General features: G+C 42.5%; 1 protein-coding gene across 1 annotated transcript in view; it reads left to right on the top strand.

Annotated features, from left to right (window-relative positions):
* The first annotated feature begins 360 nt into the window (after positions 1-360).
* GYPC (glycophorin C (Gerbich blood group)) overlaps positions 361-13,977 on the top strand; it is a 33,111-nt gene continuing 19,494 nt past the window's right edge. The window contains exon 1 of the mRNA XM_058809951.1: positions 361-539. Coding sequence (XP_058665934.1) covers positions 506-539 — 34 coding nt within the window. The 5' untranslated portion in view covers positions 361-505. The remainder of the gene's footprint in view (positions 540-13,977) is intronic.

Genomic DNA, 13,977 nt, shown 5'->3' with positions numbered 1-13,977 from the left:
GAAGGGGGATAATGAGCTACAAAAATTGAAAGTCCTACTTTCAATCTTACCCACTAATGGTAGACATTTTAGGAAAACAAGTCAGCAGCAAGTTTTGCACTTAAAAGAAATAACATCAACAGCACTGGATAGGGGTTTGGGAAGTGGATTTAATAGGTGTGTCTAGATTTGGCTAAGAATGAAAAGAGCATTTTCTTTCCACTGGTTGCTGGCTAATAAAAGCAGAGGGGTGGAATACATCCAACTTGCAAAACTTGAATACAGTTACTGCTATCTGCAAATGGGTGCCCCTCCCCGCTCATGTGAGCTACACAGGCAAAAGAGAATGACACATGTGCTGTTTCCTTTTCCAGTTGCAAAGGGGTCAGGAGCCAGGCAAGGAGAGCCCGAACAAGAGGAGCATTTTCCTGGGTTCTTCCAGCTGTTCTGTTCAATCCCGCCGTCAGTTCTGCGCAGGGAAGAGAGGCTGTCAACACAAATAAGGCATTTTTCAAAGGCGTAAATTATGAGTTCCCCAAACAATGCGACATCTCAACCACGTGAGTACCCTTACCCCCCTCCCCCCTTACTATAAGAGTGGATTTATCAGCCTGCCGCTTAAGGAACAGATTGCCTAATGCGTTTCGTATGGAGTAAAAAAAAAATAAGGAATGCCTGAGACTAATCCTGAAGGAAAAAAAGTTGCGAAGAAGCTGTTTTCTTTCTTAATTCTTTGTGTTTGTGTGCGCGCGTGTGTGAGGGAAGAACTGGAACAGGCTCTGCAAACTCTGGCTCCTGAACAGGACCCAGCAAAGTTAGCAACGTTTCCGCCTAAACCCCAGTTTAGAAAAGTTTCATTTGAATGTTTTTCCCTCCCCCCGCCTTCAGGAATGAAGTTATAGAGCATTTTGAAAGTGTGCTGACGCTTTTCTAAGATAGTAATGGTGCTGCCCAGCCTGCGTTTGGAGTCTCAAGCTGTCTGTGTGTAACATGAGACCCAAGCCACAAACTGACAGTCTATATTTAAAGCCACAATGTGTTTCTGCTCCTGGAAATTTAGAAACACGGGCTTAAGGACAAGCAAATTGGTTTTTCAGCAAGAGAGGGTACAGGAGAGCAAGTCCTGTGTTTGTGTAACTCTGCATATTTCAGTAAATTTTAAAAGAGAGGATTTGGCCCGAACAGCCAAGGCAGCACAGAGCCTCAGCTGCTCTATGGTAGTGTTCATTTTGGGACAGTATCAAAAAGAAAGGTGAAGGAAGGGATGGACTATGATTTGATAAGCTGTGAAAAACTCTTGAGTTTTTGCTGCTGCAATTTTTTTACATTATGGCTTTAGTATGATCTTTCTTGTTTCAATTCAAGAAAGTACATTTGTTTTATTTTTAATAAATAAACTGCCAATAGCAGAATTGTTTATCATACCATAGCATCAATAACAAAGGCAGAAAGCACAGACAGTTCTGCTGGGATCAGCCTGCAATTCAGAGTTTGATCCACATACTGCTGTAAGGATATTTGTTCTGTATGACTGTAGAGACTGACAGTGTTTCCCAAGCTTTGAATGAGGCAGGCTGATCCAGCAGAAAAGACACAGCAAGCAGAATCTCTGGAATCCCAACCAGCAATTCCTAGTTACCCTACAGTCCTTTTTGCAGATTCTAACCAACAAGAAAGATTAGATGCTACCTTTATATTTTATTCTACTTCATTCTGCAGTTTAGAATATTACAGCTTGTTTTCTACTGCAGCTTGTTTTCTGTTATAGCCAGAAAAGATACAGGCAGGCTCATTCAGCATTCTGAGAGCTTGGGTTTGGCCCAGCTTGTGTAAATTACTGCTATTGGTGCTCTCCAAGCATGTCCAGGAGGGTGGTCATGACTCACTGAGGTTCTTCTTGTGTATTGTGAAATATCAGCAAGGGTCCAGATGCAATGTTGTATTTTAGTGACAGGCTTGGCCAAGTGACACATCCAGGACCAGCTCCACAGTTCTGAATACATTACAAACAGCCTCTCTGGCAGACCCAGGTTCAGACCCCACAGAAGGCCCTGGGGGGACACCGGATGAGGAGTCCGTGCCCCATGGGGCCTTTTGCCTGCTCATAATGAAAAAAGGCAGATGCAACAGGTTCTCCGTGGTTTTTTTCCAAAATGTGGACAGGAATTCTCAACTTGAACTATTTTAAGATCATACGATTCTCTCTCCATGAAAATAAATTGCTTGCAATCCAGCTAGGAGTATTCTGGCTGAAAAATAGTCATAATGTATTGTCTTTGGTTGGGTGTTTTGGTTTTGTTTTGTTGTTTTGGTTTTGTTTTCTTTAATTATATGGATAAAGTTTATAGATTAGGAACAAAAGTTAAAGGTAAGTCTGATAGTACCATATTTCTGTATAATGCATGTTTGGTGCATTGATAACAGTTGAAGTTTTGGGGAAAGGTCTTTTGGAAAAGGTTCTTATTTCCTAGTAAAATTCCTGCTAATTTTGCAAGAAACAAGACAAACAATTGAAAGTTCAGTGTATTGACAGGCACTGCACAGCATGGACAGCAGATGTTTGCTAGAGAAGCAGAATAATTGGGAAAACAAATCTGCTTCATAGCCACAGTGAAAATCTTTGAGATGGGTGTGAAAATGCATAAAATAATAATCAAAACCTTTTTGATACATATTCTGAACTTATTAATTCTTTGCTGAATACCTGTAGGTGAGACCACAGAGCAGCTGCCAAGTGATGTAAACTGAACAGTGTTAAGTTACCTAATTGCTCATGTTCTTTGCTCATCTCCTTGTGTTCACCCACGGCTGATAAGGAATTTTATTCATGCTATAAATGCATATGATCCTGTCAATCCAGGGGGGAGCACGCACTGTTTCAAATTTTAAATATTCAGCTCTGTGGGGTCTGTAAATGTATTCTGCCCCTATATGGGGATGCCCCACCCTCTCACCTTGGGCACTTCCCATGCCCAGCTCAGCTATCCCCCAGATATCTGAGTGGGTTCTCTGTACCCATACCAGAGGTGAGGGAGACAGTAACTCTGTGGTGCACTTGCTTCCTGCTCACATGTACAAGCAGTAGCTGCCTGACTAAACTATGAAACCTGAGGAACTCCACAGGTTTGGCAGTCTCAGTTCAGCTAGCAGCTTTTGCCCTCTTCCTGTTAAACTGCAGTGACCCTATTTTGAGGCAGTGGGACAGCTCAGATGAGGTGAAGGATTAGGACAATAAACGTCACCAAGTCAAAGGTTCAGCCTGGGCAGGCAGTGATCTGTGCAAAGCCATCTTTATGGGTCAGAGGTGTTCACCCCTTTGGAGAAGGTGTTCTGCAATTTACAGGATTTCATCTGTACCCAACAGGCTGGGAATGTTTATCTGGGCTCTCTTATACTCCAAATGCCAGCTGTCAAAGTAGTTAGTGGTTTAGGAGAACACTTTGTGGAGGCTTTTCTTCCTCATCACCCATCAACAGATAAGTTCCTCTTCCTGGGGGGACAGGAAGCAGTGTGATGTGTGCACTGCAGAAGAATTGGCCCAAAAGGAAACCAAGAAGCAAGGCTGGTCTTCAGGCCATGCCCCAGCTGCAGAGAGAGGAAGAAGGTGAGGAAGAGGGTGAAGCAAAGTCTCCTTGAGCTGTATGCACTCCCTGTGCATTGCCAGCTGTCCTCCAGCAGTAACCCAGGCACTGCCCTGCTCAGGGAGCAGTCTGGTGCTGCCTCTGTTCCACGAGCAGGAGGCCTTGGCTCCATCAGCCCAAGCTTCTCCACCTGCCCCAATGACAGTCAGAGCTTCTGGCAAAGTGAGTCATGTATATCTGTCCCCTCAGAGAGGCTGAGACCTTGCAAAGGTGGCCTCAGATAAAGGCAGAGACTTCATGATGTGAATGGGGAGTGTGGTTCTGAGAACAGCCTTGCCACATCTTCAGCCTATAATGAGATCTATTTTGGGGCTGCAAACTGGTTCTTTTGTATGTTCCTGGAGCAATACCTCTTGCCTTTCACACAGGGCTTGTGAAAAGCCTTGAATGAACCCTTCAGGTTTTTAATTGTGTTATTCACACCTTGGCAATATATGTGATTTCATTGCCCTTAATCAACAGAAGTGCTTGCCTGTGACAGTAAGTGATAAACAAAAACAGGGGCTATTGATTATGAAAATCTGGTCTTCACTGGTAAACCTCTGAGCATTTATACACAAGGAAACCTACAGATTATAGTAACCTCTCATTTTTAGCACAGAAATCTCAAAACATATCCTACCAGCATTGATGTAAATTGAATGCCTCTGCTTGTATGTTTGTTTCCCACCACTGTGCATATGAATTGGAAAATTTGGCTTTATACCCCAGGGCTCTCCTGACACCCTCATTGTGTGACATATTTATGTGAAAGTCTGGGAATTGAAAGGCTCAGAATGCACCTAAAATTTCAGTAATTAACAGCAGAAATGTTGGCAAACCGCTGAGCTGGAGAGAATAGGGAGGATGTTGACCCAAATAGGAGTCTGCTGGTTTAAAATACACAATTTCAGCATTGCTGGGCATCATTTTTAAAAACAACAAAACACAGTAGATGTTAAAGTAGATGTTAAAGATTCAGGTTGTGGCTAGTTGTGTGCTTAAGCCTGTTAATATTATAGAATTATGCAGTGTCTGCATCTCATTGCTGCTACTGCTGCACCTTTCTTTCTAGGCTCTTGTGTAATATACTCTGTATGCATAGCTGTTCAAATGACTGAGTCCAATCAGCAAAGTCTTTTGTAAAACAGGCTTTCAGAACTGCATTGTCTGATGAAAGTCTGTTTGTGTGTGTGCTCTGTGCAGTGCCTGCCTCTATTGTTGGGGAGGGATCAGTATTCCTATAGCGTAGAGAAATCCAAGCCAGCAGAGGGATCTGACTGTGCTAGGTGCTGTACAGGCACATCTTCTTCAAAAGGCTGGTAAAGGGGAGAGATTACAGGTGGGAGAGAAATGACTGCTCTCCATGGACACTGCTGGTGAGGCAGATTTTAGCTGGGAAGACTGGGGAGGAAGGAGTTGGTTTGGTTCCAGCAGAATCACTGGTGCAACAGCTCTTTGCTTCCCACTGCCTAATTCTGTAATGCATGCTCAGGAAAAAAAACATAGCTCACAAGTTATTTAGCAACTGGCCTGCTTGTTTCCCACAGAAAGATCAAAAAACTTCTAAAACAGCATTTGACATGAGTAGGAAGTTTGTTTACAATTTTTTGTTTCACATACAAGTTGTGGTAGAAAATGCATGAATAACCCAAATGTGACAAGAATATAGAAACACCATAGGAGGGCAAGTATTCGGGCAGCAGACAATTGTGTTTTACTTCCTTAATTTTCTAAGTCAGATGAATTTGACAGCATTACCCCAATAATGAGTAGATGAAAAATTCACCAGCTGCTAAGCATTCTGAAAAACTACTTGGAGAATGGAGAAAATTGTGACTTGGAGAAATCAGGCCTTGTTTGCCAACAATTTGTGAACACAAATGGAGGAATAGCCTCTCTTCTCTGGGTAATTTATTTGTAACTGATAACTGCATCAAGTACCAACACTGCAATGCTACAACAACAGACATGCAGCTCATAATTTCATGCTGAAATAAGATCTGGACTCCTCTGTTTCTTGAAGAGTCAGCACAATCTAATTCACACCAGATTCCTATCTCTGCTATGTTAGCATGGAAATCAAATGCACTGTCTGTGCTAAACTGATCCCTTATTGCTGATGTACCTTGCACGTGTAGCTTCACCAATGAGACAGCTGGCTGAGTGATTTTCCTCTTAATTAATCATCTCATATGCAAAGGATGCCAGTTTCTCATATCTTCTTCTCTTCTGACATATGTTTCACCACAGGGTTCTTCCTGATGAAGCAGAAAACTTCACTAAAAATCTCAATGGGTTAAACTTGTTCTGCTGCATTAGAGTTTTAAAGAGATTTTTCTTTCCTTTTCTCTGCCTCTCTTTTTCATCTTAAGAGGGAAAAAAGAATTCAGTTATTTCATGAGGGTCTCTACCTCTTTTTTCTCCAGATAAGCCCTGGAACTGAGTTAAGCTTTTTATCAGTAAGTTGCAGGGGGGCATTTGAACACACCCTGAGACAGTTCTTTGTTATTGTGAGTGATAAATGCCTATTTTACTGGGGACTACATGTTTAAAATACCTAGTTTTATGAGACAGTCCACATCATACAGTACATGTTCATGAATAGTTCACAGCCATACAGGATCAGACATCAAATCATTACATATGTGCAGGTGTTTATAGTTGTGAGCAGGGACTCTTTCAGTAACACCAGACCTAAAAATCTAGTTTGAATTCTGTTCCCACATATATACACACACAGAGTGTGTGTATATACAATATACCTTATATCTGTATGCATATGTATACAAAGACGTGTATTTATACCCACCATCCTTTCCACTACTTATATGGCTTTATTTGTTCAGGTTTATAATCCTCTTCTAGCTCATCTGTGCTGGGAGAATTTGGTAGTTGCATCTTTAGCACAGTTTTCTAGAAATGGTGATCATATTAGTATATTCATAACAAAAATAAAGTTATTCCTTTTAAAAACTACTCTCCTTCAGAAACAAAATACTTATTCAAGAATCAATTCAATCCTATTACATAATTCTATGTAATAATTCTCAAACAGTTGAGAAAATTAATTTATGCTGGAAGAGATTTTACAGAATTGTTATTCCAGTTTAACTTTTTTTTGTAGGCAAACTTCTCTGTAGTTCATCTCAATTATTTGAAAAGTGTTCTTACTAAGACAAAAGTAAGACACTTCTTTTCTGATAATTGGATGTTTCAAAAATTTCAGTCCTTTAAGAAGGGATGAAAAAGTAGGTCTTCATGGCTGACTTTAGATGAACCAAATAATCCTTAGGTGAGACAAACAGACCACAAATCACTTAAACACAAGTGATTAAACAGTTATCTGTCTGAATGAGTAAAGGAAAAAAATATTTCTAGTGGATGGTGAAGAGTTACCATAAAATGTTGTCATCCTAGAGTTCAGGAAACTTGTATACATTTTCAAAAATCCTGATGTTTAAAATGACATTGTGGATTTTAATATTTTATTTCTGTCTTCTAGAATATATTGTTGAATTCTGCTTTCAGGATTTTCTTAGCATGTATTAGGGCTAGAAATTTACCAATTTATTATTAAATAGTCTAGTCTTTTATTTCCTGAAACTTTAAAAGGAGCACTCATGAGCTAGCTGAGGTTGCTCTTCTGTCAATGGTTCATGCCAGTGTAATGAGCACACTCCCTGTCCCATCCAACAAGCAAGCAGGAAATTAAATCCTTGATGTATCTGTGGCCTCTCTCACAGCTGCTCTCTCATGTTGTCTAGTTCAGATACCCTCTGCACCTCCTAATCCTACCTGTCTGTCCCTTTCTTAGCCCACAAGTAAATGGCCATCTCTGAACATACAACAGACACACAGGTCCCAGCTGTTAAATGCCATTTCCTCCCTTCTCTCAAGGACCTTCCGCAGTGCTGCAGTGGGAAGGAGGAAAAGAACAGGTCAGGAAAACATAGATCTTTCCCTGTCACCATCTGGGCTGAGGCTTTGTTTCCTTTGGGAGTTGCCCTTTCTTCCACTCTCTTCCCTGTTGATTTCTCTTTGCTCTCTCATCTTCACAGCTTGCTATGAAACAACACATCCCCTCTCCAGATCTTTCCTGTCATCACATAGCAATTTTTTATTTACAACTGGGACATGCTTTTTACATTCTGAATCGCACGATTGGGAGAGATTATTATTGTCTGTCTCTCTTGAATTTCCATAATTACGTCAATGGCCTTTGATTTTTGGACTGTATTGCATAAAAATCCAGTTTTCCCCACACGGAACTCATAGGGACCTTTTTTTTTGGTTTAAAGAAGCTGTGCTACCAGTTATTAATGGCAATTAGTGGAAAGAGGGGCTTTACACAAAATTAGTTTGTATCTCTCTCTACAGAAAACCCTGCATGATGTGTTGAGTACACCAGGAAACAAATGTGCAGTTGGGAACTAAGTCCCAGCTTCCTCTTTGCTTTGGAAAAAAAAGGGTTTTTCACTCTTTTGCAAAACCACTCAGTGTGCTCTGAACACTGTCACTTTTCCTGTTACTCAACCTATCCCCACTCCAGTCATGAAGAGGAGTGGAGTGAACAACTTCTGCTAACATCACCAAAGCCAGGAAGAACGCCACCAGGTCAGGGAGAAGAGGGCCAGGCTGGCTGGGACTTGGAGCAAGATGAAGCTGACCATGGGGGTGTGGTTAGAAACAGATGCTTTTTAAGGCTCCTTTCAACCCAACCCATTCCATGATATTATTATTCAAAGGCTGCTTCGTAGGTCCTTTCGTGAAGGCTGTGTCCACCTAATGTGAAAAAAATTAATTCTTTTGACACCTTGCTGATTGCCTTTGGCATTTTACCATCTCCCACTAAGAGCTGTCTACTCATCATACCTACAGCTCAGGCAATAGGTAGTGACTGAACCCACGAACATCCTTTAAAAAGGGAAAAATACCCTTCTATCTTATCTTTTCTATGATTGAATGGATCTGGTTCCTCACAATACCTCTTCCCAAGTCAACCATCCCACACCCTGACCCAAGAACCCAGATCTGATTTGTACTTGCTGTACAGGGGACAATTTGAAATTACTACAAATCCAAGATATTACCACATGGTGACTTGGCATGGTGAGAGATGGAAAAGCTGGTGTTGTACAGCCCCCAAAATAAGCTGGTTTTTTTATACCATTGGTTATCTGAGTCTTTCCTCTGTCTCCAGCTCTCCAATTAATGTCTTCTTCCTACTCATGATTAATAGCCAGCTTTCCACTCACATCCTTCCCATTTCTTCTTGACAAAATACAATATTCTTCATTGCAAAAGTGTATTCTTTTTACTTTGTTCAGTCTGTAAATTTCTCAGGGCAGAATGATCTCTCCCTCCATCTCCTTTCTAAACAAGAATCACCAAATAATTATTTGACACTTTGGTGCTCATGTGGTGCTGACCACATCTGTCTTCTCAAGTTACCTCATCAAGTTGCTGATTCTGGGTAGAGATTTCAGCCTCCTGAAGCATGAAGATAAAATGCAAAAAACAACCTTAGGTATGACATCAACTGGTAATGCATATCAAGCTGGAAGGATTTTAGGGGTTTCTCCTTGAAAATATTTTTCCCCTAAACACATATATTTGTATTCTCTGAGATAGTCTCTAGACTGTGGAGATCAAAGAGAGCAGAAATCCAGCAGGGTTTTTAAGTGTATTAAAAGTACCGTGTTTCAAAGCCACATGCCTGAACATTTAAGCACCATGGAAGAAATGAAGTAGCAGGTGGTAATACCTGTAAACATGATTGTTCTAATCCTAATACTTTTCAATTTGTCAAAGCCTAACTGTGTGACATAGAGCCAAAATAAAGGATGCTGTGTGCACATGCAGACACACACGAGAGCATAAAACCCAAGGACACCAGCCAGCTTTGTGTTTTCCCTTCCAGCCACATTTCTGATCTTGTAAGTAATTTAAAGTAACAAGGATGTGTATTTACCAGACTTATGTGGAACCTGGCAAATCTAAGTATGGAGTGCTTCTTGAGGGATTTGAATACAGAAGTGTAATTCCCTGCTGCACTTCTTTTTTGCTGAGGTAAAAAATATAAAATGCCATCCACCATAGAACAGTGGCATATTGTAAATATCTGCATATTGTGAATGTATAGAGAGAAACACAGTCTATAATGTTAGCAACTGAGACATTATATAAATATTTTCAGGTGCTTTCACAGATTCAGAGTGAGACAAAATGAGACTATTGTTCTTTTCATTACTCCTAAAGAAATGAGAAAATATTAACAAGTGGTGTCCACCAGATCTAACCCTTTTCCTACCATAGGTTTTTGTGCATGTTTTCTGCACAGCTCTAGCTGTAAGTTGAAAACTTCATCACCTGAGATCACCCGATGTCCTGGCCTGTAAACAAATACCCAACTATTTCTGTGTCCTTCCAGTTTCTGGTGTTTCTTTGGCATCCCTTTCTTATTGCAAGCTGCCATTGCAGTGCTGAAATCTGTTGTTGAGATACTTGTACCCCGGAATTTGACATTGCTCATATTAATTTTATTGGACTTTCTATCAGAATTTGCTGATTTCAGATCCTAATTTTTTAATACTACTCTACTTCAAATGCCTTGGTTTAGCTCACAGCAGCCTCATCTACTATCACCACAGATTTTATTGAAGGCAAAGTGATTTATGAATGGTAACTAGAGCTCTTGTAGGAAACACTATTGAAGACTGGGGGTAGTGGGGAGCAAATAAAGATAAACTGATCCTGTATGCTCCCAAAGAAAACTTCCTGCTGATTCAAGGTTCTTGCACATTAAGAAAAGATGTCTGCAGCTCCTGAGCTCATTCCCCCTGAGGATTAATGATCCATAAGGGATTCTTTGTGCCAAGGAGGAGTAAATCACCCCTCCTGCTTTTGGCAGGCAGGAACACAACTGGGGAGATAAATACTTTTACATTTCTCTGAACTTTGCTGTTGCTCCTGGGTAAAGGATTTCCCTTCTGGAATCCATTAAAATCTGTGAATCTCAGAAAAAGATTCTTCTTCCTCCTCCCACGTTCTGTGTGAGATGCTTAATCTCAGCATCCTGGGGACATAACCATTTGTGAGCTGGAAGCAGAGCATGGGCTGAGCCCTTCTGCTCTCGAGGTACCTCCTCTGGCTTCCTTTGCTTGCAATGAATGAAACCTTTCATTGTGACAGCCTCTGATTTCTGTCAGAAGGTTCATGACTGACTGGAGCAACAATGGGCTGGCAGAGAGGTATGAAACTCTTTAAAATGTGGCACTGCTTAATAAATAAAGATCAGCTTTAAACACAGGGGAGAAAGTGAGATGAGGTACAGCTGCATGACACTGCTTTTAAGACAAAAATGCAGCCTGGACTTTTCCTCCCTCTCCACAAATTGCATTTCCTTTAAGGAAAAGGTCATGCCTTCTTTCCCAGGCTGCCACAAGCCTTCCCCACACAGGAAGCACATCCTGTGTCCTGTTTTCCCCAGAGCCTAGCAGCAGAACAGACAGCAGTGTAACTTCCATGCTGCTGCTGTTACTGTGCTGTTTTTAAGTGACCTGAGTACCAAATCTGGCTGAATCTTCCCCCACCTCAGTCGTGGTGCAGCCCCAGGGCCTTGCAGAGCTGGCAGCTGCTGAAGATGGCCACAGGGAGAAATACAAGCTCCTCCCTTTGGACGTCTGGATCGCTATTTTTGTCAGATATGAAACTGCAGCAGTCACTGGGGGGAGATGTGGGAGGGGGAAAAGCACATGTTCTGTAATTGAAGATTGTGTCTGTGATTTATTCCAGAAGAGAAGGGTAGATTTTCCTCATTGAATGAGAAAAAGAGACTTGGAGACCATAGCAGGTAGCACATGCCCTTTTCCACCCCAGTGATTTCCCTCACAGCTCACACCTGAGAAGAAGCTGGGGACCAGCCCTGCCCAGTCATGCCCTGCTGCTTGCACCACAGAGAACAGCCCAGCACTTGTGGGTGGCCAGGGGAAGTTTGCCAGGGAAATAGGGATAAATGTGGGTGTTCAGCTTTGCAATTGATTTTGTTTTCCACTACTTGGCACTTCAGGGCACCAGCTTGCTGTCTGTGGACATGAGCATCCATATCCCTTAGAGGATAATTTCCTCCCACTCCCCCCTCCACTGAAAATATCCTTGGTGAAAGGAGATGTAGCAAGAAATGCAAACTCTGTCCCTTAACAGGCACACAGCCATGGCATGTCAGCTGTGGCCGAGGGTTATATGTCTCTCCAGACTCCCAGGGCCACACACATCTGTCTTTTCCATTCCCCTTCCTTGCTGGGATATTCCCAATCCATCTTCTAGCTAATGAGATTTGGTACCAATTTTCCCTGTCCTTTGTTTCACTGCCACTGCACAATGAAGTGATGCTGTGGCATTACCGGAGCTGCTGCCTGTGTGTCCCTTAGCCCTCACCAGCTGTTAGGTTACACCAGCATTAAGGAAATGACACTTCCTTTCCCAGGGACAATGGGAACAACTCTTCCCATCTGCTACAGAGTCCATGACAAGTGATGGCCAATGTGAGTTTGATCCTGGTGGTGCTGGGTTTTCTTGACTAACCAGGACTTAAAATCCTTTTAATCTCTGCCCATGGAAGTGTTGCATGGAGCTGATGGCTCTAGTCTTAGCCACTAGAGCCAGTAGCAGATGCTTAATGGAGAGTTAAAGCACAGGCCAACCATCAAGGGATCTGAGGAATGGGAAAGTTTTGAGCCAGAATTAGTAATTCAGTGTTTAAATGGGTGCCTTGGGGTATAAACGCTTTTGCATGTACCAGAGTTTCTCATATGAAGTCCTTTAACCTCCTGCTCACATCCAGGCTTGGCGCTTGGCGGGACTGAGCCTTGTCTGCCGCTCTTCTTGAACGAGATCTTTTAACTTGGACTTGAAAGAGTTCAACCTTTGAAGCTCAGCATTACTGAATGCACAGCTGGTGGCAGGGAGCAGGGAACTCCTCTGTCCAGTTCTCCCAGGCAACTCCAGTGCCTGCAGGGCTGTGTGACCATGACTTCATGATTTTGTCCCCTCCATCTGTGCAGCAGCTGCCTGCCCCAGCAGTGATAAAGGCTTTTGTCTGAAGCCAGCTGTGCACCCAGCACAGCACAGAGAGGTGCTGGTAAGCCTAGACCTTGTCTTGGAATGCAGCCAGGGTAGGGAACATCTCTGCCACCCCTTCTTCCCTCCTCATTAATCAGGCCTCCTCCTTCTCAAGCAAAAATATCCAGTGTAAGGTCTTAAAAAGTTAAAGCCAGGCTGCTGTGTATGACCCTTCTTTATAAAGCATGTGCATCTCCTAGGGAGCCCTTCCTGCTGGCTGTGTCCTAAAAGGACTCTTAAGAGCAAAGAAGCTGGAAGGACAATCCTTAGAGCTCCTGCTTGTGGGTTTAACACTCGTGGGCATAGCAGGGGAAGAGGGAAAGACTACCACATCCCATTAAAGGAGCCAAGTGGCTTTAGAGATGCAGACATTCAGGTCTTGTGGGAGAAGGAATTAAAATTGAAAGAGAGGCCCTGTAAAGCTGGGGCCTGAGGCCTGTTTTATCCATTCCTTTAAGTTTTCTATTTGATCTATGCAGACAGAACCAAAAAAATGCAAAAAGGAAGTGGGCTTTACTCCTCTCTTGTAACAGATACGTTCTTGTGTCCAAGCCCTGCCATGGCATGAAGTACAGCACAGCTCCCCCTGAAATAAATTGCAGCTCACACATATCTCAGGGTGGAACTTGGCTCTTAAACAAAATTTAATGGGAGTCTGCTCTGGCTGAACTCTACTTATGACTTCATATTTTCCAGGGCTGTGCTGCTGCTGTTGGCTTGTTCATTTTTCTTTATTTTTTTCTTTTCATTCTCTTTATAGTAATAGGTGTTTCAGTGGGATAACTTGACCTTTTGAGACTGTTCCAAAGCATACTTCTCTGGAGGCAGTGGTAAATAGTTTTGATATATTATAAAAGAGCTTTGAGAAATTTTCAGGCTGTCTCATGACTGCTTGAGAAGGCAGACTTCTGCAACCTGTTAGGCAGCATCAACTGGTGAATTAAACTAGGAAGTTGGAAAGCAGAGAAGGTGTACAGAGGCTATATATTATGTTTCTGGCTTGATTCTATCATGTTTCTCACACTCATAAAATGGAGTTTTCAAAACTTTCACCATCGGCCCAACTGAGCAGGTGGAATGTGTGAGAGAACGGATTTCAGAGGAAGCAGAAGCAGTTTAGCAGCGAGAGCTCTTGCAAATCCCACCTTGGGTGTGAACCCCTCCGTGTTTCCCTTGGTGTGCTGGGAACGTGCCCTGCTTTGGGCCAGCAGGGCCAGCAGTGAGTGCTGCAGCTGTGGCTTGGCCGCGGAGCCCC

Source organism: Ammospiza caudacuta, chromosome 8 (genome assembly GCF_027887145.1).
Source record: "Ammospiza caudacuta isolate bAmmCau1 chromosome 8, bAmmCau1.pri, whole genome shotgun sequence".
NCBI lineage: Eukaryota > Metazoa > Chordata > Aves > Passeriformes > Passerellidae > Ammospiza > Ammospiza caudacuta.
Note: the sequence above shows the minus strand (reverse complement) of the source record. Positions and strands in the feature narration are given on the sequence as shown.